This window comes from Calliphora vicina, chromosome 4 (genome assembly GCF_958450345.1).
Source record: "Calliphora vicina chromosome 4, idCalVici1.1, whole genome shotgun sequence".
NCBI classification, from domain to species: Eukaryota; Metazoa; Arthropoda; class Insecta; order Diptera; family Calliphoridae; genus Calliphora; species Calliphora vicina.
In genome coordinates, this window is record NC_088783.1 from 122,617,828 (window position 1) to 122,641,101 (window position 23,274).

The 23,274-nt window shown below is 29.1% G+C and overlaps 1 protein-coding gene across 1 annotated transcript; it reads left to right on the plus strand.

Annotated features, from left to right (window-relative positions):
• Positions 1 to 179: 179 nt before the first annotated feature.
• On the plus strand, positions 180 to 22,199 carry LOC135958761 (putative mediator of RNA polymerase II transcription subunit 12). Its single transcript, XM_065509656.1, has 4 exons — positions 180 to 529; positions 3,713 to 4,367; positions 20,237 to 20,562; positions 20,626 to 22,199. Exons 1-4 carry the CDS (start codon positions 180 to 182, stop codon positions 22,115 to 22,117), a joined length of 2,823 nt encoding a protein of 940 aa, XP_065365728.1. The 3' UTR covers positions 22,118 to 22,199.
• Positions 22,200 to 23,274: the final 1,075 nt, after the last annotated feature.

Here is a 23,274-nt window from a genome sequence, read left to right on the forward strand (position 1 = left end):
TCTTGTATATTGTTTTTTTGCAGCATAACTATTTAATCATATTTTCCACAATCATATTGACTTATTTTGGATTTATCCAAGCAGCATTTTACGCTAATAAAAACAATTTAAATAAGGATTACAAACCTCAATCAACATACTTTAATACGAATACTGCTGTCATAGAAAACAGGGAAATCATGCATCATCTACACCATAACAAATTAAAATTTCATAATACACAAAAAAATCTAGCTATTCGAGATACTCAAATAGAGCATCTATCATATAGTACTGAAAAAACATCTACTTACTCTCCAGCTAAATATACAATAGTGGACTATAATAATGTGGATGTTGTATACAACAATCGTCCATTAGAAAACTCCCAGCAGCAGCTTTTGGAAAATATATATGATTTAAAACAGCGAGGAAGGTCGTCGCTTTTAAAGCAGCTGGAAAGTCAAAAGCAGGAATTGAGTAGAGGTTATACAGACCTTATATACGATCCATATCAGCTGACAATAACACCCAACGAAAAACCAGCGAGGTAAGTTTATATTAAAAGCTTAAAAATGCTTTTTTCCTATTGCTAAACTTTTATCTATTTATGGTTCATGTATACACTCAGATTATAATAGCATTTGAAATAAACTTTATTCAATAGTAAAGCTTTTGTTACATTTAAAAACGTTTCAATTCTCTGTTGAATAAAAAATTACTTACTTACATACATTAAGGTAGCTCGTTTCAGAATAAAAATTGTGTGGGTCCCTGAAAATAATCTTTGGCATTTTATAAGAATATTATTTCGTAATTTGCGATTACCGTTAATGAGCTGCGCCATTTTTAAAAAAGGGCTAATTTTTAGTTATTTTCCTTTTTCATGATCTTTTATATGATATTAAATTTTAATACATAACCAGCCCAATTATGAATAAAAAATTCCGCGGGAGTTTGTTCCCCGGGAGTTTTTTCTCATTGAAATTGAATAGGAAAAATGAGAAAAGGGAAAAAACTCCCGCGGAATTTTTATTCATAATTGGGCTGAATATGTATATCAGAAAACGGATTGAATGCTCTATTTTGTGCTTTTGAATGCATTCGCAAGAAATTAGCCTTTTGTTGACAATATACATTCATTCTGTAAAGCAATGCATGACATTATTCATAAAATGGAGTGCAACGAAAAATGATGCATGCATTGCTTGTCTTCTATAAAAGTAAACAAACACTCCCAAAAGCAACCAATGCTTAACGATTGGTATGAATGGTTTTAATGCTGATAGAATGAATTTACGTAAATGTTAAAAGTTTTACTGTACACAAGTTCAACTTAACATATTGGTGTTGCACAGTGCTATAGAAAAAAAATAGAGGGAAATAAATCTGTAACTTCTAGACGCTTAGTCCGATTTCAATAAAATTTGACGTGCTCAAGGGGAAATATTGTTGAGTTTAAGTTTTGAGTTTGGGGTCCCCAAAGTAGGACACCTCGGGTATGTTACATTTTTAAAATAATCCTATTTCTTCGTTTGGGTTCCGATTTCCAAAAAATTACATATAATGAATCTCCTTGTCGAGTATTTGCATTTTAAAATTAAATTTTTAAAATTTTTACACACCCTACTCCAGTTTTTTGTTAATATCGGGTCTAAATACTTCCCGATTTTCTAAATTTTTATTTTATCGGACTAACAACAATAACAACTGTATATGTTAAAAAAATGGCTAAAAATCATGATCGACTTCAATGTTATATGAATTTTAATTTAAAAAAACATTAAAATACTAATTCCGTAAGATTCTGTATGTTAATAAACTAAATATGTATGTATTAGGGTATTCAATCGATTAACCGTTAATCGGTTAACCGATTAATTATGGACGGTTAACTGTTCGAATAATTTAAAATTGCCGATTTTCAAATAACAAATAAACCGATTAATTTGTGTCGATTAACCGATTAACCGAAATTCCTTTTTTTTGTTGCACTTTAACACATTTTTGTATATTTTTTCCGTTTCAATTCAAATACAAATTTCAAATTAAAATTACATACATATTTTGTTTAGTGAGTATAACAACTGACATATTTAATTTACATGTATTTCAAACTTTGTTTGTATTTACATGTATAGACGAAACTTGTTATACCCTTCACCTTCGTGAGAAGGGTATATATAAGTTTGTCATTCCGTTTGTAATTTCTACATTTTTCATTTCCGACCCTATAAAGTATATATATTCTGGATCCTTATAGATAGCGGAGTCGATTAAGCCATGTCCGTCTGTCTGTCTGTCTGTTGAAATCAGTTTTTTGAAGACCCCAGATATCTTCGGGATCCAAATCTTCAATAATTCTGTCAGACATGCTTTCGAGAATTTTGCTATTTCAAATCAGCAAAATCGGTCCACAAATGGCTGAGATATGAGGAAAAAACCAAGACAACCTCGATTTTTTACCTATTTTTGACCTATATTTGGATTACTAAGACATTAATATAGACAATATGGATATCTAATGATAGATATTTCAAAGACATTTGCAACGACGTATATAAGACCATAGTAAGTTGGACCTACAATGGGTCAAGCACTCTTACTTGTTTTTTGAAATAAGTCTTTTATCAGAACTTAACAAAGGAAAACATTTAAATTATATTCTTTTTTTAAAAGATTATTTCAGAAAATCTCACTAAAATTCTATAAAACTCACATGTGTATACAAAAACGATCTCAAATACCATATTTGCTATTATTTTTTGGTTGAATGTTTTTGTACACAAAATTCATGGTTGTATTTTCAATTTAAAATTAAAATATAAATTATTCGGTTAATCGAATAATTTTAAATTAACCGATTATTAACCGAATAAATCTAAGCCCCGATTAATTATTTGCTCGATTAACCGATTAAATCAGAAACCCGATTAATTGAATACCCTAGTATGTAGGCACACAAATGTCAACGAAACATCATGAAAACATGATATGGCCCAAACGAAAGAAAATGGGAAAAATCAGTCAATCATTTCACCTAGCCCCCCCCATACAAATGTCCCCCTGGATTACTGTTTGGGCAGCCAATAAATATGTTGATTATGCAGCAATTCTGATACACAATAGAGTTCCAAGCTATTAGTATTTCGAAGTTTGGACTCTTTTACTAACAATTTTAAAATTATAAGTGGGTTTTTATAAGGTTTTCTGAGAATGAGATGGATATTTTAGGATTAATACTATTTTTAAGTAAGCTATGTCAGATCTTACAACGTTGTCAGAACAATGCTCAGAAAATGGTTGACACAACCATGTTAACTTATATTGAAACATATGGTTGATAACCATTTTTTGAACATTTTTCTGAAAACGTTGTAAAATCTGACTATATCTATCTATCGCTATAATCTTTAGAGCTCTTATAATTTGTTATGATAATTTCCAGTTTCTAGATGTCGAAAAAGGACGAGGGACTTGTAAGTATTTAGAAATTACAATTCATTGTAATTTAATTATCAGTCATTACTTTTTTCCCAATATATTTCTTGTTGGTTTCGTAGAGTAGAAACCATTCAGATTATTTCTTCCACAAATGTTTAGTGGGTGTATAATATGTTCAAATACAATAAACATTTTTATTTTTGTTGATGATTTTTGAATCTAATGAAATAGCTGTATAAATCAAGTATTTTTAAAAGTTTTTTACAATTTAATTTGTTTTCTTTTCAAGCTCTAATGATCTCTACAAAACACGGTATTTAGCTTCGTATGTCACACCATCGCCATCACCATCGCATTCAGAAATGCATCCAAACTTACACCATAATATACCACACATAAACTATAAAAAACCAACAATTGTGTCACATGCAACAGGCAACGAACCATCACCAATGACGACAACATCCATAAAATCGCTTACATCAATCGAAAATATGCAGCATTTTTTAACAACAGTCCACGGAGTAAAGTATAATACAAATAATGAATTGAATGATTATGATGGCACCGCTGAAGACGTACCAGAATTTAATAAGTCTGCACTTAAGGCGGGTTCCAAACAGTATTTGTATGCACCAATGCGGCCTTCTTTAGAGAGAGAATTACCATTATCTAGCAACACTTTACCTTACCCTCCGTCATTTATATTCATCACTACCACGGAAAAACCTTTGCTCAATTTTAATTCAATGCACCCTAATATACCAGATTTATTTACCCACCGCCAGTCCAAATCATTATGGGATTCTTACATACCTAGCTGGCAGATAACCAAAATGATGCAACAATTAAAAAACAAGCCTAAACCTAACATTGACAACAGGAATAATTTACAAACTTTAGCAATCACTAGGCAGTATAAAATTGAAAGAGAAAAATTAAGGGTATAAATGATTTATTTATTTATTCATTCATCTTTGTATCAATAAAAAAACAAATTTTTCCTTTTAATTAATATTTAAATATTTAGCATAAAACAAACTGATATTTTCTTCAATTTGGTTCCTTTTGGGAGCAAAACAGTCAACACGATTTTATTGTTTTTAGAAATAGAAATCATTTCTATCGGTTATGTATTTAAAATAGGCAAATAAATATAAAGTTTTCGGGAAAAATATCTTTCTACAAAAAATAATAAAATTCAAATAAAACATTTCCTAATTGCCATGATGGTTAATATTTCATCACAAATTGGTACAACGTGTCTACATTATGGCTAAATCATACATATCTACTTATTTTTAATTGAAAAAAAAAAACTTTGAAAATATCCGATAGTTGCAGGCATTTCAATCAAGCTTATTTAATATCTAGTGTTTATAAACCGATTAACCGGTTTTTCTTCGCAATTTCGGTTTCTTGTGAACCGGTTAATTTAAAATGTGGATTTTTAGTTAACCGGCTAACCCTTGCTTTTCAGTTTTTGACATTTCTATACAGAACTAATGAGAACGAATGAATGAATGTGGTTGACATACTCAACAAAAATTGCATGTACATGAAACAGAGTACCCTTTTCCATTCCTCTCTACCCTTTCATCAACAAACTGAATTGTTTTGCAGCAAATGTTTCACATGAGTTTAGTTACAAACTTTTTCAGAATCAGTTACAAATAATGAAACTATAAAATGTTTACTATCAGACCTGTCACAGAATTCCATTCCGACCGAAAGTGGAATTAGTTCCGTATTTTGCCTTTTCAGAAAAAGTAAAACGAAAATTTCTTTCGGAATGAAACCACTTTCAGTTTTCAAAGTTTAATTGATATTTCTTTGTACTTATTTGTTTTTCTAAAATTTTTAAACAATTTTTAAACGAAAAACATTACTTTTGTTTTAATATAAAAAACGATGTCAAATTAAAATCAGAAATACAGAATTATTAAATATTTTTAGAATTAATAATTTACACGGAATCTAAAGAACCTAAAACGAAATCGATCGGAATAAAAACTACGGTATTGACTACGGTTTTCACTATTCATGTTGCAAAGCTAGTAAAAAAGGAAAATCTAGAAAGTACATTCCGTATAATTCAAGATGTTTAGGCTAAATCTTACTAAAGATTCAATAAAAAATTACTGTTGATTTTACCAAACGTTAAACTGAATTTTATTTAGGTACATATTTATCATTTGGTAATTTATTATTTACTTATATTCATTTATATTATATGTAGCTATATGTTTAATCATTTAATCATTCCTGAATACGAAAAAAAACGACAAACCTCTTAACCGCCAAACCGGTTTCTTATAAACACTTTTACTATCAAATAATAATTTACAATAGCTCTGTTCAATAACCAAAAGTTGTTACCAGTTAGTAACAATTGTTACTGGAAAAGCGTTCATTAACTCAAAAAACTTGCAAGTAGAGAAAAAATCAAGAGCGTATAAATTTTAGAGAGTGTTCGTAATAGTTAGCAGCTTATATTTCATATGTTTTGTGTTATTGTTTATTTACAATTTTATTTTTGTGGTGAAAAAAATGTAAAAAAAAGAATTTTCAATAAAATTTAAGAAAATGCGAGTATTTATACAATTTAAAATGAATAAAACATGAACAATGTTACTGGAAAAGCGTTCATTTGCTTTTTACCATGATACAACCATTAGAAGGTAGAATCACTAGGGAGAGAGTTTAAAATGCTATGCCTTGTTACGTCAAATAATAGAAAAATAAAAAACAGAAATCCAAAAACACGAATAACAACAAATGAAAATTTAAAAATATTTTGTTTATATTTGAAATACATAATTTATTTGCATACGAAAAAAATCATTTACGCCTTTTACTGGCTCAAGAGAAGGTGTCGCATTTGGCAGTAGACGTGCACGTTTTGTGGCTTCATGCAGTTCAATATTATCGGAGTCATTGAAATGATGCATGCAAATCCGGGAGTGTTTCTTCAGCTCAACACCGCAGGCTGCACTCCATTCTTTAATTTTATTTTCAGGACATTTTATATATCTTACGAGATTTTGTTCAAATGAATATTTACACAAACAACATTTAACACGCATGTTTCTCTTATACATATTTTTTAAATTGAATTTAAATTTTTCAATTTAGTTAATTATTTATATTTTATTTCAATTGTATAATTGTATGTATAATTGAGAACATATTTTGTAGTGATTCTACCTTTTATTGTTATATTATGGCTTTTTACTATTTTTGAGAATTTAAGAGAGTCATTTTGTAAATTTTGATTTTATTCTCTCGTTGCAAGTATTTACTGGGAAAGTAAATGAACGGACCCAATATAAAATATAAAAAAATAAATGCCTTATTATTACGAGTATGACAATTGAATTCTAATTTCCTTAGTTTCAACAAATTGTCATAAATCATGTTAAGGAATATTTTTACCATTTGAATGGTGGTAGCTAATAACTGAAAAATCTCAGCAAAGATTAAGATATGATTTGTTAAATCATTTTTACTTTTACTCAAAACACACAACTCAAGAAATTCATTATGCGCCAAATTAAAGCTGATGTACGGTTAAAGTGAAACAAACACAAACTGGAAGGTTATATACATCATACATAAATAACAGTGTCGGTTACAACCAGCGTTGCCGCTTTGGTCCAATTGGACCAAAATTGGTAGTTTGAAGTTAACAAATTGACTTTTGGTAGTTTGGTTGGTTTGTTCCGATATTTGTCGTATTTTGGTAGGCTACGATATTTCTGAATACATAAGTATTTATAAGAACAAAATAATTAAAATAATAACGAAAAAACTACTTATGTTAAGCCAAAATAATAAAACTACATATTTGCAAAATATGAAGATAGCATTTTCTTAAATATTTAGTTTAGTCAGTTAAATGTGTATTTATTTAGTAGTGTTGAGTTCAAAAAATGCCACAGCGCTCTCAAAACTAATAATATGTGTTAAACTCTGCTTCAATATTTATGTTTCATCTGACTCTTTAAATGTCCAATTATGGAAATTAACACCAACACTTTTAGGAGTTTTATGTTCGTTTAAGTAATTTTCGGAAGAGGGCCTTATATAAAAGCTATGATCAATTATGAATTGAATTTTTAGGTGTAATATATTTGTAAAAATATTATTTAATATCTATATAAATCAAGCATTTATGACGGATAATGTCTTATTTCTGGAGGACATTTATATGGGGGATATGTGAAATACATGGACAACTAGCCAGACAGACGTACGAAGGACATCGTTAAATCGACTCAAAAATAAAATCTCGAAAACTGAACGATTTTAACATATTTATGATTGTAGTGTTATTAAATAACTTTCTTCCTCTGGGTAATTTTATAGCAGCAAGAATATAATTATATAGTTAACTATTAATTTTGAAACGAATCCATATAGCATTTCTCAAATATTTTAAATTTGGTAGGTTTTGGTAGGCTTTGGTAGTTTTTAATTAGAAATTTGGTAGGAAAAATATTTTATGAGTGGCAACGCTGGTTACAACACATTGTACACAAATTGCTTCTATACTATTTTTATATGGAAAACAAATTTGCAAACCGAAGTTACGTTTTTTTAAGTTTCTGCTTTCGAATTTGTCGTTTTTGCTTCGAAGTTGCGTCGTTAGTGCTTCGATTTGCGTCGTTAATATGGAAATATTTGTATTGCATATGGGTATACTGTTTCACACCGACGCAAAAGTAATTACATACTTTTCTGGATGTGTTCAGAATTAGACATAAGTAAGGGTTAAGTGTGCTTATAAACCATAATTGGGACATTATAAATTTATAAGCTTTGTTATTTTTACAAATAAAACTTGAGTGTATATAATTCTCATTATCTTACCTAAAGCTTTCGGTAAGTAAATTTAATATACATTACTGTACATTCATTCACTGTTCACTATTAAATTTACCATGGATTTTCCTACTATACGTTTTTTTATTAAGTTACTATACATACATACATACATAAATTAGCTATGTACAGTAAATTTACCATTCCCGCGGATTTTTTATTCATAATTGGGCTGTAAAATATCCATTTTGTCGAATATGTTTTGAGCGACACTGTATATATTTGTATAAGTTTGTATCTTGTTAAAGCAAACAAAGCTGGCAAACAGCAACATGTAACAATTTAAACCGTTGATAAACACAAATGCACAAATCCACACCTTGTTTGCTTAAAAAAAGTCTCTTAAAAAATGAAGAAGATGTCGTCGCGACGGTCTTAGAAATTTTCACAAGTAGGAAGTAAACTGTTAAACTGAAAATTGTATTTACCTTTGTTGATGGCTTAACACAGATCTGGTTGCTGTGGCTTGTGATTTTTTGTTGTTGTTGTTGTTGTTGTTGTTTTTAGTTATTGAAATATGTACAGTTTCACATTTAATGCTGATCATTTTAACTTCACCTGAAAAGAAAAATATTAATAAACGTTAAGTTGAGTTAGTTTTATGATGCAATGTGAGTTTATATGTTTAATAAATAATTGATGATAACTACAATATACATACATATGTATAAATAAATGATATGCTTATTAAATAAATATGCAGGAATGAAAACTTTTTTATTGGAAATCATTTATACATAGTTAGTATGTACTCGTAATACATTTCATTTCTATTTGCCAGTTTGAATGTCTACAAAACAATACGTTTTAATAACCTAATGACTTAAACTAAACAAAATAATAAAACGTACCGAGTAAACATACATACATACATACATACATACATACATATTAAGGTGGATCGATGATAATGTATCAATTTTTTTTGTTTTTGTTTTTTGTTTTCAATGTAATAGCGATATAAAGTTGCCTTTTAATGAGTAAGTTAAACGTACGAAAGATTACTTACCTATTTTGATGTTTTGAGGTGCCCCAACACAATTGAAAATCAAAAGATTGCCTATTTTTCATATGGTCATTAAACAACCTTATACTTTATAAACTTTAGTTTATGTTGAATATAAATAATTTTATGTATTGTTAGGTCAATATAATTATGTCCAATAATTAAAAAAAACTCATTTTTACTTGAAAAACTAAATTCATATTTCATACGTTTTACAACCCACATAAATACATAAAATCGTACGTGTAGCTTAGGAACGTGGGAATAATCACTTGGTTATTTTTTTTTACTGATAGAGGACATCCAAGGCTACTATATTAGCCTTGGATCATTATACTGTTATTATAATGATGTGGGGGCACCTCTATATGTATATACGATCCACCAAATGAATATTTAGGAGTTAAAAAAGCAACTTTTAACAGTTATTCCAAAGCGATTACGAAAAACAATATAAATCGATCCACCCTAATACATATGTATGTTAATTTTTAAATTTCTCGCCATTTATAATGAAATCATGGAAAAACGTGAGTTAATAAACAGTTATAACTTGGAAACACGATGAATTGAATGCAGTTATCTGTTTAATAATTATGTACTCGTTAGGGTATTCAATTAATCGGGTTTCTGGTTTAATCGGTTAATCGAGCAAATAATTAACCGAGGTTTATATTTATTCGGTTAATAATCGGTTAATTTAAAATTATTCGATTAACCGAATAATTTCTATTTTCATTTTAAATTGAAAATACAACAACGAATTTTGAGTACAAAAACATAAAAAACAGCAAATAAGGTATTTGAGATAATTTTTTTAAACATATCGCCTATTTGCTGCAACAACGTCATAACTTAAAATCCGTGTTTTATGAACTGTTCTATAATCTTTCATATAGTTTCATCAGTTTTCAAAAAAGTCAATTATTTTTTGTGTGAGAGTGCTCTTTTTTTTGTAAACATCAAAATTAAAATTCATGTTTTCTCGTATATTTGATAAGTAAAAATTTGGGTTTAATACAGATTAGAAAGATATTAACATCTACTATTTATATTTCTGAAATCGCATGATTTGTATAATTTAAACGATTTTTTTCTTTAGATTTAATAAAACTTTTCTTGGGAAAAAACTCTCTCGCTGATTGTATATGTTGGAGAAATCAAAAGCATGATAAGGAATATTCATTTTTGAATTGTTTTAGATTTTGATCAATTTAATAGTTTCGTTTAGTTATGATAAAAGACTCATTTCAAAAAAAGTTTCGTCCATACATGTAAATACAAACAAAGTTTCAAATACATGTAAATTAAATATGTCAGTTGTTATACATGTTTATTGGATGTTCAAAAATATCTAATTTTAATTTGAAATTTGTCTTTGAATTGAAATGGAAAAATAAATACAAAAAAATTGTTTAAAGTGCAAAAACAAGGAATTTCGGTTAATCGGTTAATCGAAACAAATTAATCGGTTTATTTGTTATTTGAAAATCGGCAATTTCAAATTATTCGAACAGTTAACCGTCCAAAATTAATCGGTTAACCGATTAACGGTTAATCGATTGAATACCCTAGTACTCGTACATGCAGACATTGGTGGAAAATGATATTAAATTTGCAGCGAAAGTACGGCCTTAAGAATCGCATTACATATGAAATACATATCTAGTTGATGATCTTCAACGAATTTTTGTGAGAGAGGGTCGTAGTAGTATCAAGGTCTTATTGAAGCAATAATTAGTATTGATTTTAAGATGAATAAGGTAGTTTTATGTATGTATCGCTCTGCAATATGTATTTATATGTATGTATGTAGGTAGTTGCGTTAAGTTATACTAATTTACATTCATCGTCGTTCATTTATTGTCTTATGTTTAAATTGGTTCAGTTATTGTTATGGTTGTGATCAATAGATAAACACAAAAAGTTCATTGATCTGTTTTCTGTTGTGTGTTGAATGAAGTTTTTTTTAAGTGCTCATTTGCATTTCAATACATTTATAATTTTTAAACGATAATATTGGGTTGTTGCAGATACAACTTTCGTGATTATCAAGCTGCACCTCAGCACAGTGGACAATTTTGGTCATTTTCGGATCAAAAATCTGTAACTTTTGAATGGATGAGGATTTTTATAAGATTTTTTTGTTGTTGAATAGGTGGAACTTCAAGCTTTAATATGTATTCTTAGTCATAAAAATCGAATTATTAAAAACAAGTTATGAACGGTTAAAAATACATTTTTGATTTTTTTGAGATTTTGTAAAAAAGTAATAGTACTATAGTACCTCTAACTCACATATTTCCAGACCGATTTCAAAATTTTAAGTAATTATGGAGAGGCATCGAATTAATCATTCATAAATGTCTGCATATTTCATGAAATTATGTAAGTTTTTATAAAAAGTTTCGCATTTTTTTAATTTTTTCCGTAACTTTTCAAATTCAACAATAGTTATTTTAATTTTTTTCTATGAAAACCTATTTTTTTGCACAGTGTTTTAAAGATAATTTTATATAGACAAAAATGAGACATTACTTGTTAAATTTTCATCCGGTTAAAAAAAATAAAACACTGTTTCGTTAAGAACTAAATTTACATTAAATATAGTTAAAAATTATTATAAGCTATCATAGCAAAATAAGCAATGAAAAGCAACTGAAGTCAAGAAAGTTGATAATTTTTTTTAAAAAATTTCTGAGTTGCTCAATATTTTTGCATGCGATTTCTTTATAGGCACTAAAAGGCAGCTAATTTTGATATATCTTTTATGTAATAAGTTAAATTTTAATTCTATGTTAAAACTAGATCGGCGGCAAACGGCACCAATATATATTTTAAATAAATAAATTTCAAATCTGCTACCAATATATACAAAACTCATTACAAAGATACAATCGGGACAAGATGCCCTTTCCAACAAGGTATAACAATCCTAAAAAAATGCCTATAAATATTAAAAATACGCCCTTGAATATGGTATAATTTTAACTCCCCAAATCTTTAAAGTCGATTTTCGAAAACTTCTGTTGACATAAAAACAATAATTTCTGCAAATAATTATTGCTTGACATCTTAACTTTACGATAGAACTTGTTTTATGGTTAATATCAATAATTTGCAAAAATCAATTATGAGATGCATTCACCTTATATAACCCACTGTGCTCCACCAACAAGATACGAGTAGGTATTACACAAGTTTGAATTGAAATGATACTTACACATACACATACATATGCAATTATTGTAAAAGTTTTCCTGTTATGAAAGTTCTTTCCCAGAGGAAAACGTTTCTTTGTGTTCTTTTTGCCAAACTATAGGTATTTTACTTTGTCTTATAGATTTGAATTTTGGAAAAAAATTCGAAATGTTCTAGCAGTTTTATTATCTTGTGTGAAAATTTTTCTATAACACTGCTGACATTTTCACTTTGAATTTTAAAAACAGTTCCAAGACATAAAACCTAAGTCTGCTGTCAAAAACCCAACTCTTGCAACAACAAAATACATGCTAGTCAATGTATTTTGTTATTGTATCAAACATATGATTTGTTGTATTTTTGTTTGACAAATCGAAGTGTCTCGTCTCTATGTATATTTCTCTATGGATGAGGGGATGAGGGTATCGATAAAATACATACATATAAACTATTTACATTTGCTCCTTAAATGAATAAAATAATTAAATTCAAAACGTCAGCTCTTTTTGATGTTAAACTTTTAAATTAGAATAATTGCCTATTCGACAATACATGTGGGGTTTTGATACATATTTTCATGATTCATGTATATATTTATGTATAAGTATAGTATCAGGTATTAGGTATTAGGTTAGAGCCAAATTGAGAAATGTTGTTTGCTTTTTCCCTTGACAAATAACAAATCTTCGATTGCTTAACAACTGTCTCTTGAAAGGTGTCAATATTTGAAGTTTTTTAAAACAAACAAAACAAATTAGAAGAAAAAAGTAATATTAATACTCGTATATTCGGCTGTTCCGAATCTTATACACCCTCCATCAATAAGATACGACACCAATTTTTGTGCGTTTCGTATAAAAAACATTTATCTGACATTATTCTGATTTTATGGGAGCTATAACCTATTGAGGGGTGGGCGATTGTCATACAATTTTGTGCGCTGATATCTATGTATCTTATGTGGTAGCTAATTATGGACTGATCTTCACAAAATTTGGTACGCCAATATAGATATATATATACATATATCAGGAGTGTTTCTTTCAAATTTAATCTGGATAACGATATCCGTAAGAGATTTATGCATATTTAAGTGATTTTTTGAAGTGAAGTATGGAGGCTATGGTAAAATTTGGACCCATCAAAATAAACTTTAGTTTTGTGATTTCTTTTTACATATACATAACTTCTGCTTGCTGAATTTTGTATGGATACTGACACTATATAATTATTTATGTACCACAGAGTCATATTACGAGAAGATATTTGTATAGAGAGAAATCATGTACCGATTCTTCCCATTTTCAACGAAGCTTATATTTTTTTATCAAAAGAACGATGTGTGCAAAATATTTTTGAAAAATATCATATCTTCTTTGGTCTGGTTCTACTTGACCATTTTCAATACCAAACATTTCCAATCAGGAATATAACTAATACATATACATAATAAGAATATACATAATAAAGAATAGTTCATTCCCCTACGCATTTCCCTCGAGGCCCTATCGTGCCAATAACAGACGGACGGACATAGCTAGATCGTCTTAGAATTTTATAAAGACCCAGAATATGTGAATATACTTTTTGGTTCTATGATCAATATTTCGATAAGTTACAAACGGAATGTACAAACTCAAAATACCACCCATCTTTTTGGTGATGGGTATACAACATATTGAATTTAATTCATAAGCTACTGTAGGTTACACAATTGTCTTTCTTTTCTGTAGTAATTAAATGGTTTAGCCTTGTTTTAGCATAAATCATATTTATGAACTTACATGTATGTATGTATGTTTGTATGTCTGTATGATGATTTTTACTTAACAAATCCCCTCTTAAAATCTTTGTTATTTAGCCTGCAGTTAAGTGAATTATTTAGATGATCAGCAATTGTTTATATGTAAATTTTTTGTGAATGCGTATTTGTTATTGAATGAATAGCTTATTTTTTTATTTTTGTTTTACAAATTTTAACAATTTTTGAAAGGGTTTTGCTTTTGTTTTGAAAATGGTTTTTACATAAAATTTTATAGATATGAACTTGAACTTTGTGGATCATCAACATCATCATAAAAATAGGTTTTTCAAGAATTTCCAATTTGGAAAACATCTTTAAAAGTCTTTACAAATCTGAATTTTTATTTTTTATTATTGTATTTTTCAGCGAGAGATTTTATACATGTCTCTCGCTCTCTCTCTCTGTTGTCTGAGATGAGATTTGTTGTGTATGGTTAAACGTAAGCTCTGCTAGACTGAACATTGGCTTAAATACAATCACGGACGCTTGATAGATAAGGAGGTATAAAAAGCTAATGCAGCCAACGCGCCAGCTACAGTAAAAGAAGTAAATTTTAATCAAATACGTTAACGGATAAATTTAATATAAAAACGTACAACCAATTACAATTTAATTTACATAATAAATAATGAAGTGAACACTAGAAAACATTATTAATAAAAAAATAAATAAATAAAAAAAATAAACCAATTAAAAAAAACGTTTATTAAAGAAGTTAAAATAATTCAACACAAAATGAAGTTCTGTTTAATAGTGGTAAGATTGTAACCAAAGTTAATGACAAAATACTGAAGTGTTGAATGAATGAAACAAAATTTACATAATGTTTAATTTTCTTCAGTGAATTGCGATTGTGTCTAGCTTACAAACATGTATATATTCCAAACAAGTAAAAGTTACATCCTAAAAGTTATTTTATCTAATAGTGGTTTCACTTGTTTAACAACATCTTGCCAATTAAATGCAAGCTGTAGCAAAAAAGAAATGCAACTTTATGTGCCGGAAGTTTTCTTATGAAGTGTGTTTCTTTAACTGGTTATCCAACCTGTTTAAATTGTTGTAACATAAATAAAAAAATAATGGAATTGAATTAAAAACCACTGTTTTAATATACACATGCAATACATATACATATATGTACATACATACAACTTTGCTTGCCGGCGTTTTAATAAAACAATAATTTAAAAGAATAGAAATAAAAAAATTTTATAATTTGTAATTTCGCAACAATATTAAAAAAACAAGTAAGCTGTGCCAAATCAGTGCCTTCACCAAATTATACTTCAAAATACAAATTTTAAATATTTTTAGGTAAAAAAATTGTAGGTCCAACTTACTATGGTATTATATACATACGTTGTTGCAAAGGTCTTTAAAATATCTATCATTAGATATGTATATAGTCTTTGTTAATGACTTAGTAATCCTGATATAGGTAAAAATCGAGGTTGTCCTGGTTTTTTCCTCATATCTCAGCCATTTGTGGACCGATTTTGCTGATTTTAAATAGCAAACTGCTCGAAAGCATGTCTGACAGAATTATTGAAGCTTTGGATCCGACAGATATCTGGGGTCTTCAGAAAATTGATTTCAACAGACAGACAGACAGACATGACTTAATCGATGGTGTTGGTCCATGGTGTTGATTCATGGATACAAATGAAAAAATATTATTCAAATATTATTTTTTGGGTCAGGTTGAAATTTAAATTCATAATCGTTTATAATCGGTAAACAATACAAAACAGAAATTTCGTAGAAATAATTATGACGTAGAAACTGCTAACATCTTGGATTGCTTTAGATGTTAATGCTTTGATAAGAAAATTTGTTTAAGAAAACAAGAATTATCTCAAACGTTAAAAAAGGATTATCTAAATGCAATATTTATAAAGAAATCTAAAATCGTAACCAATGTTCTAGTTAATTCTCAGGCGATTCCGGCAATAGTTCTACTAATACGATTGGTCCCAAATTGTACATCAGTTAGTTTTAGAAACTGAAGAACAAAATTATACCCATCCGTGACAAATGTATTATTTACGAAGGGCATGTTTAATATGTATTTATGTATTTAAACTTTGTATGTACTAAAAGTCAGTCGTAAAATTTATTATTTGTATTATCCAACATTAAATTTTTTTATAACTAAGTACGACGTTGATCACCTTTTATGATCAAATTACGTCAAGGTTATGTATGTTGTGTTTAAACAAACATTAACGCAATTATGTATCTATTAAAAATAAGAAATAAATAAGTCCAAGAAAAATAGATTTCAATAAATTTTATTAAGCACCACTGCTCCGTTCTATTAAAGGTTTTATTTAAAGTTCATAACTGTTAACTGTCAAACGAACTTTTATACTGCGTTCACATTTTGACATTTATGATCAGTCATTGATTCGCCCATTTTACAGATGACTGAAGCCGGAGCTCTCGTTATGAACAATGGAGATTGTTACCGCACCATGATTCTTTGTTTAAAAAATCACTACGTGCCATACGGCGATCGCAATCATCGATTTATTGAAATCATAATTTGGCGATAACTTGATTTCGAGAAATGAACTTGTCAATTGGACTCCAAGGTTGTGCGATTTAACACCTCTCGATTATTTCCAGTGAGGCCACTAGACGCCTTGGATGCCAACATTGTTCGTGTTATTCGTGACATTATTTAATGCATTATTGTAACAGAAATAAAAACAACATTTTTTTAGAATGACAAAAACCGAAACCGGTTTCTTTAAAAATGCACTTTTTCGGTTAAAGCGGTATCCGGTTTTTGGATACTCAAGTGCATGTGTATACAATTTATGCAAACATCTTTGCACAAAATAAAAAAAATATTTATGCAAACATACATACATATGTACATAAAAATATACATATGACTTTTTAATATTGTAACAATAGTATAGTATATAGCAAATGACCAGCATTAAAAACCCTCTTACATATATTACCATAAATAAGCTCATTTAAATGTTAAAATCAAGGCCGCCAATAATAATGTTTACGTTTGTAATAGTTTTTGTTTGCAAAATACATTAATTGTAACGTATTTAAAAATAGGTCATGTTAAAACATTAACTTCTTACCACGGAAAGTTGTACGTTATCTTTCTCGTACCATTGAAGTACATAAGTACATACTTAAGTTGCTATAAAATTGAAAATGGTTGTATCATCTTCTTCGTTTCCAATTAGCAAATGACCAACAAACATTAACAACTTATGCATACATACATATGTATGTACTACATACATACCTATTTAGGAGCATTTCACATTGCAGATCTTTAGATTTTGCAACAGGTTTTTCATTAGCCACAACCACAACTACAATTGTAAAATTTGTTATTTGTATATATGTATTTATGTATTTATGTAACACATCCCAATAGTTCTTGGTGACTATACGAACTAGTGCTATTACCTGTCGCTTAGGCTGACAACTAGTTACATAAGTAGTTACGTGTATCAAAAACAAAAGTATCAAATGACCTAAAAGATATAAATTGAAGTCAGCCAAGTGATCTGACATTAGGGACAATTACTGTCTATACGGGATAAATTGACTAACTGCTGGGTGTGTATTTTTGAACACCTATCGTGTATTGGGCAACTGTGTAATATTTTATTTTGAAAAATTTCAATTATGCAAAAATAATTGTATGTTGTTGAAATAAACTGGTCATACATATAACACCGTACGACACTCAATATTAGACACGAACCGGATGATATACGTCTTAAACAATAATTTAAATGGAGAAAAACTGCGTTTTCAGTTTTTCATTTCGTTAACATGTTTCCTTTTAAAAGAACTTCAAATTTTCAGAGGAGTACATTTTTGAAAACAATGTTTTAAAATACTTCTGATGATCCTACTATGCCAAATTTGGTCTCAAATGATCAGGAAGAGTTGTTAAGTATTTCGTATTATTTATATTTTATCCTGTCAGAATCAAAAGCTGTCAAAAATGTCCTTTTAAATTATTATCCTTGAATATCCTTTTAGATTTCCAAGAATTTTTTTTCAAAAAAAAGTGATTTAAAGATCCAAATATTGAATACCACATGCCAAAATTTCATCCTTCTATCTTTTCTACTTAAGTGTTACCTAACTTATATTTTAAATTTGCATTATTTGATTTATTATATTTTATTTTATTATTTCATTCGAAAAAAATATAACAAAACCCGTTGTGAAAAGCAACAAATGATACTTTTTAATAAACAAGTAAAATGTATATGATTATAAAGAGTTTTCTTTTGATATGAAACTTATTTGTGTTATTTGTGTTATTTGAATGCCAACATTTTCGGTAGTGGGCCTTATATTGTTTGGATACTGACACACATATTTCAGAGATTTATGTATATTAATGACATTTTCGAGAATGTTGCTTATATGGGAGCTATGGAACATGGTTGACCGATCGTCACAAAATTTGGTCGTGAGAGTTCGGCTTATATAAAACTTAATTGTGCTGAATTTGGTTTGCATATGTTTATAATTAAGATACTTATGAGAGCTTAACTATTTTCCAATAAGGCAATCATATGGGGGCTAGGAGAAATAATAAACCGATTCTAACCAAATTCAATAGGCTTTGTCCTGTGGGCAATATAAAGGTTTGTGACAAATTTTGTCGAATTATCTTTAAACCTGCGACCTGTAGTTTGATTACAAGGTTTTCATGGACAGACGGACTGACATCGCTTAGTCGACTCAGAAAGTGATCATGAGCAGTTTGGTATGCTTTAAGGTGGGTGTTGGGAAAGTATTTTTGTATGTTGCAAACATAAGCCCTAACCCATTAAACCTCCAACACTATGGTGGTGTAGGTTATAAACATGCACTTTTTTAATAAAACTTTAATTTGAACTTTATATGTAAAGGATGAAATTTTGACATTTAGTATAGAATATTTGGGTCTTCAACGCACTATTTTTTTAAAAGGAATTTATTGGCAATCTTAAAGGATATTAAAATATAACAATTTTAAAGGACATTTTTGACTTCTTTTGATCCTTGCAGGATAAAACAAAGATAATACTAAATATTTGGCAACTCTTCTTGTTCTTTTGACATGAAATTTGTTATTGTTGTATCAGCTGGAGTATTTTAAAATATTTTTTGAAAAATGTACTTCTTTGAAACTTTGAAGTCCTTTAAAAAGGACACATGATTTAATTTATAGTTTCATACGTATATCATCCGGTTCGTGTCTAACGTATTCTAAATTTTTTAAAATCATTTCATTCAATATTTAAGAAACAATTTAAATTTTTGTTTTATGTAAGTAAAAGCCATAGGGTAACATAGAGACGAGACGTAATTGTCAGAAACCTAAGTCTGTTGTCAAAAACCTATCTCTGGCCACAACAAAATACATGCCAGTCAATGTATTTTGTTGTTGTATCAGACATATGATTTGTTGTATTTTTGTTTGACAAATCGGAGTGTCTCGACTCTATGTATAATTCTCTATGGTAAAAGCTTTGTTCCAATAAAAGCAATAATAGTTGATTTAATTTATCTTATGTCAGTCAACCTTGCTCTGTTTAATTTTAATTCGACAACCATATTAACTATTAATTTAAATTTTGTTATATCACTAGAATGTGTGTGCCTTGTAAATGGTTTAAAATCAACGTAAAAAATTGTATTTGGAAAAAAACTTGAAAGTTTACGTTCATTGCAATATTGGGTGGCATTAACCGTAAGCTGCAATACGCAATTGAGTTGTAGTATGGTCATGACCATGTTTTGTAATGCTGCCAAAACAATCTCAACAATTTATGATTTTGTAGAAATATTTTTATTGATTCAACAATTGATGCATTTACCCCCAATGTACAAAGGCAACTACTATGTATACCATTTTGTTCATTTATTTTCAGAGTACTGTGTTTTTGTTATATGTAACAGTGATTGCATCTGAAGACTCTAATTCAACCTTAACAAAGACCACAAATACCAAGGTAGCGGAAAAGCTTTCTTATCCAAAAAAAGTTAGTTCAATAAAAAAGCATCCCTCGAAAACTTCTCTGAAAAAAATAGCAGATATTACTGAAAAGTTTAAAGATCTGCCCGCTGATGATTTGGCATTTATCAAAGAATTGGATAAACAATTTAAATTGCATGGAGGAAAAGTTAAAATTAAAGTAGAAAATAAAAATGTCACCGAAACAAAGAACAGCAAAAGAACTATAGATGGAGAATTGGGGTGAGTTATCGGTTGAATGTCTTTAAATATCTTTTAAATTTAACTAACACAATTTTATTCCAGATACGGCTATGCTCACAATGGATATCAGTACAACCCTCCCAAGTTTATGTTTTACCCATATTCTCAACAACACATAGCCAATAATGCAAACAATTACTTCCTAACAGGAGATGGCAAAACTGAAGTGTCCATAGAGCCATCATATTCATATGAATTAAAGTCACAATCTTACATCAGTCACAATGAACCACAAATAGATGTACCCAAACCGGAACTTCAACAACAAACTGATCATTTCCAGTCACAACAGCACCATATTCCACCACCACAACAGCAACAACAGTACGAGGAACCAGTTATAGTTTTACGTATACCCGGACCAGCTAAATATGCATCCCATTTACAAATGCTTTTGCAAAAATATTTAGAAATTAGAGCTGCCCAATACCTCCGCATCTTAGAAGAAGCAGAACACAGAAACAATCAACTCCAACAATTAGATTACGGACATGGAAATAATGCAATCGCTGATGGTCAGGTAGAGCATGTTGAGCATAATCAACCTCATGGACCAATACCAGATCAACATGATTATCAGCAACAAGTGCAATATGATCATCAAATTGCCGTGACTCCCCAACCAGTTCAATACCCAGAAATAGATAATGTCTATCAAAACTATAAGCACAGGCATTCTTTACAGGCCGAACAGGTGCAGCAGCCGTTGCAAGACTCACAAGCATATTATACACCACAACAAGGCGGAGAAGAACAACACCCAGCTCAATATCAGCATCAATCGCAACATCAGCAACAACACCAGTATCAGCATCAATCACAATATCAGCAACAAGAACAAGAGCAGCCTCAGTTTTATTACACACACGAACAGCAATATGCTCAACCCGAAGGTCCACCAGCCAATACATATCAGCATGTATATCTATTGTCCATGGCACCTCAAGGACAGCCTGATTATGAAGCTTCTCAAGCCCAACCCGAAAAACAACAACCGATTTATGTCCAAGAACAACCAAATCAGAATGAACACTCTTCATCATTGCCCATAGCCGAAAACAACCCTCGACCATCACACACAAAGGTTGTATTTACTAACAATAACGAGCACTCTACTCAAGATTACCAAATGTACCAGTTACCTTCGATAAAACCTAATGAAAGACATGCACCCTCATCAATACCAGATTATCACCAAGATTTTCAGCAACAACAACACAAACAACAACAATATCAAAATGTACAAGGAAAGCAAGACTCACAAGAAAGTTCGATCAACTATCAACAAAATTACAACAGTGCAGAACCAGCTAACCCAGAAGTAGTGGCCATTACTCAAAGACCATACAATTATCATGCGCATAGCGTTAAAGCTCGAGCCAGGGGCAGGACAGCACATTCCAGAAGAGCAGCTATCACAAAAGAAGCTGATAATAATGGCTTACAGAAGATCCGCGAATTTGTACGTGACAAATTAGGTGCTGAGACCGGTAGTGCTGTGGAATTTAAAACTACTCAAGTGATAGATGGTTGAATTTAAGATAGAATAAATTGAAATGGAGAGAACCCCTAAAAAAACAAGATATTATTGGTCTTAATATAAAATGGTACTGATTTTTTTTTATATCATATATAATTAAGTAAATACACACAAAAATATCCACATATTTTATATTAAAAAAAAATATATATTTTTTATTAAGTTTTGCGTTGTTGTTAATTTAATTTTGTTAATATATGTACATATTTAAATACATACATATGTATGTAAGTACTACGTATAATACATCTTAGAAACTGATTTTCCTTATAAATTCTCTAAAAAATTAGACTTTAATATGAATTTGAATGGAATTCTGGTAAAGCAGAGTGAAATTTTAATAATCTTCTTAATATATTTTGTAAATGTTTTTTTATTAAATCATTGTTTATTCATTTCTAAATCTGCTTTAGTTTGAATTTATTAATTTAAGATAATTAAAATAAAAAATAAAATAAAAATGTATTAAAATGTGCAATATTCTATTATAGTATAGTATGTACATATATGAATTATATGAATAAATACCTTCATAAATAACATTTCATTCAACTGATTTGATTGATCGAGTATGATCTGACTGACACTCACTCGCATCTCGTATAACATTTGCGATTGCAACTTGAACTCGCAAGAGAGGCGTTCTGTAAATAGCAATCGCAAGAGTATAGTGAAGAGAAGTGATATGTTTATAATAAATCAAACTTAAAAGATACAATAAAATTAAGAATTAATTGTATTAAATATGTTTTATTTTTATTTGAATCAATACTAGCATCATTTACTTACAGTTTTTTAAAAAATTTTATTTGGTTTTGTTATGCATTGGCGTTTGAAATAAGAAGCTGATGTAAATGATCTTCGAACAATTTATGTTGTAAGTGCTGTGAATAATTTAAATGAAGTACCGGGTTGGTTATTTTTCCTAAAAAAAATCTATAAAATTTTAAAAATGCATAGATCAAACCACCTGCAAAACGCGTGAACTTCAGAACGGAATTTAAAATATTATTTTAAATTTAAAACAAATGTCAAACATACATACATACATACATACATACATACATAATTTTAAAATGTTGTTTTATTTTATTTATTTCTTTATTTATTTACACTCATTGAAAAATATTTTCAATTATTTGAGTGTATAT

Bases quoted from the DNA above. Each gene is read 5' to 3' on its own strand.
- LOC135958761 (XM_065509656.1), top strand. From the start codon at position 180: ATGCATCATCTACACCATAACAAATTAAAATTTCATAATACACAAAAA. The intron at 4,368-20,236 runs GTATAAATGATT...ATTTATTTTCAG, and splicing joins TTGAAAGAGAAAAATTAAGG to AGTACTGTGTTTTTGTTATA. The intron at 20,563-20,625 runs GTGAGTTATCGG...ATTTTATTCCAG, and splicing joins ACTATAGATGGAGAATTGGG to ATACGGCTATGCTCACAATG.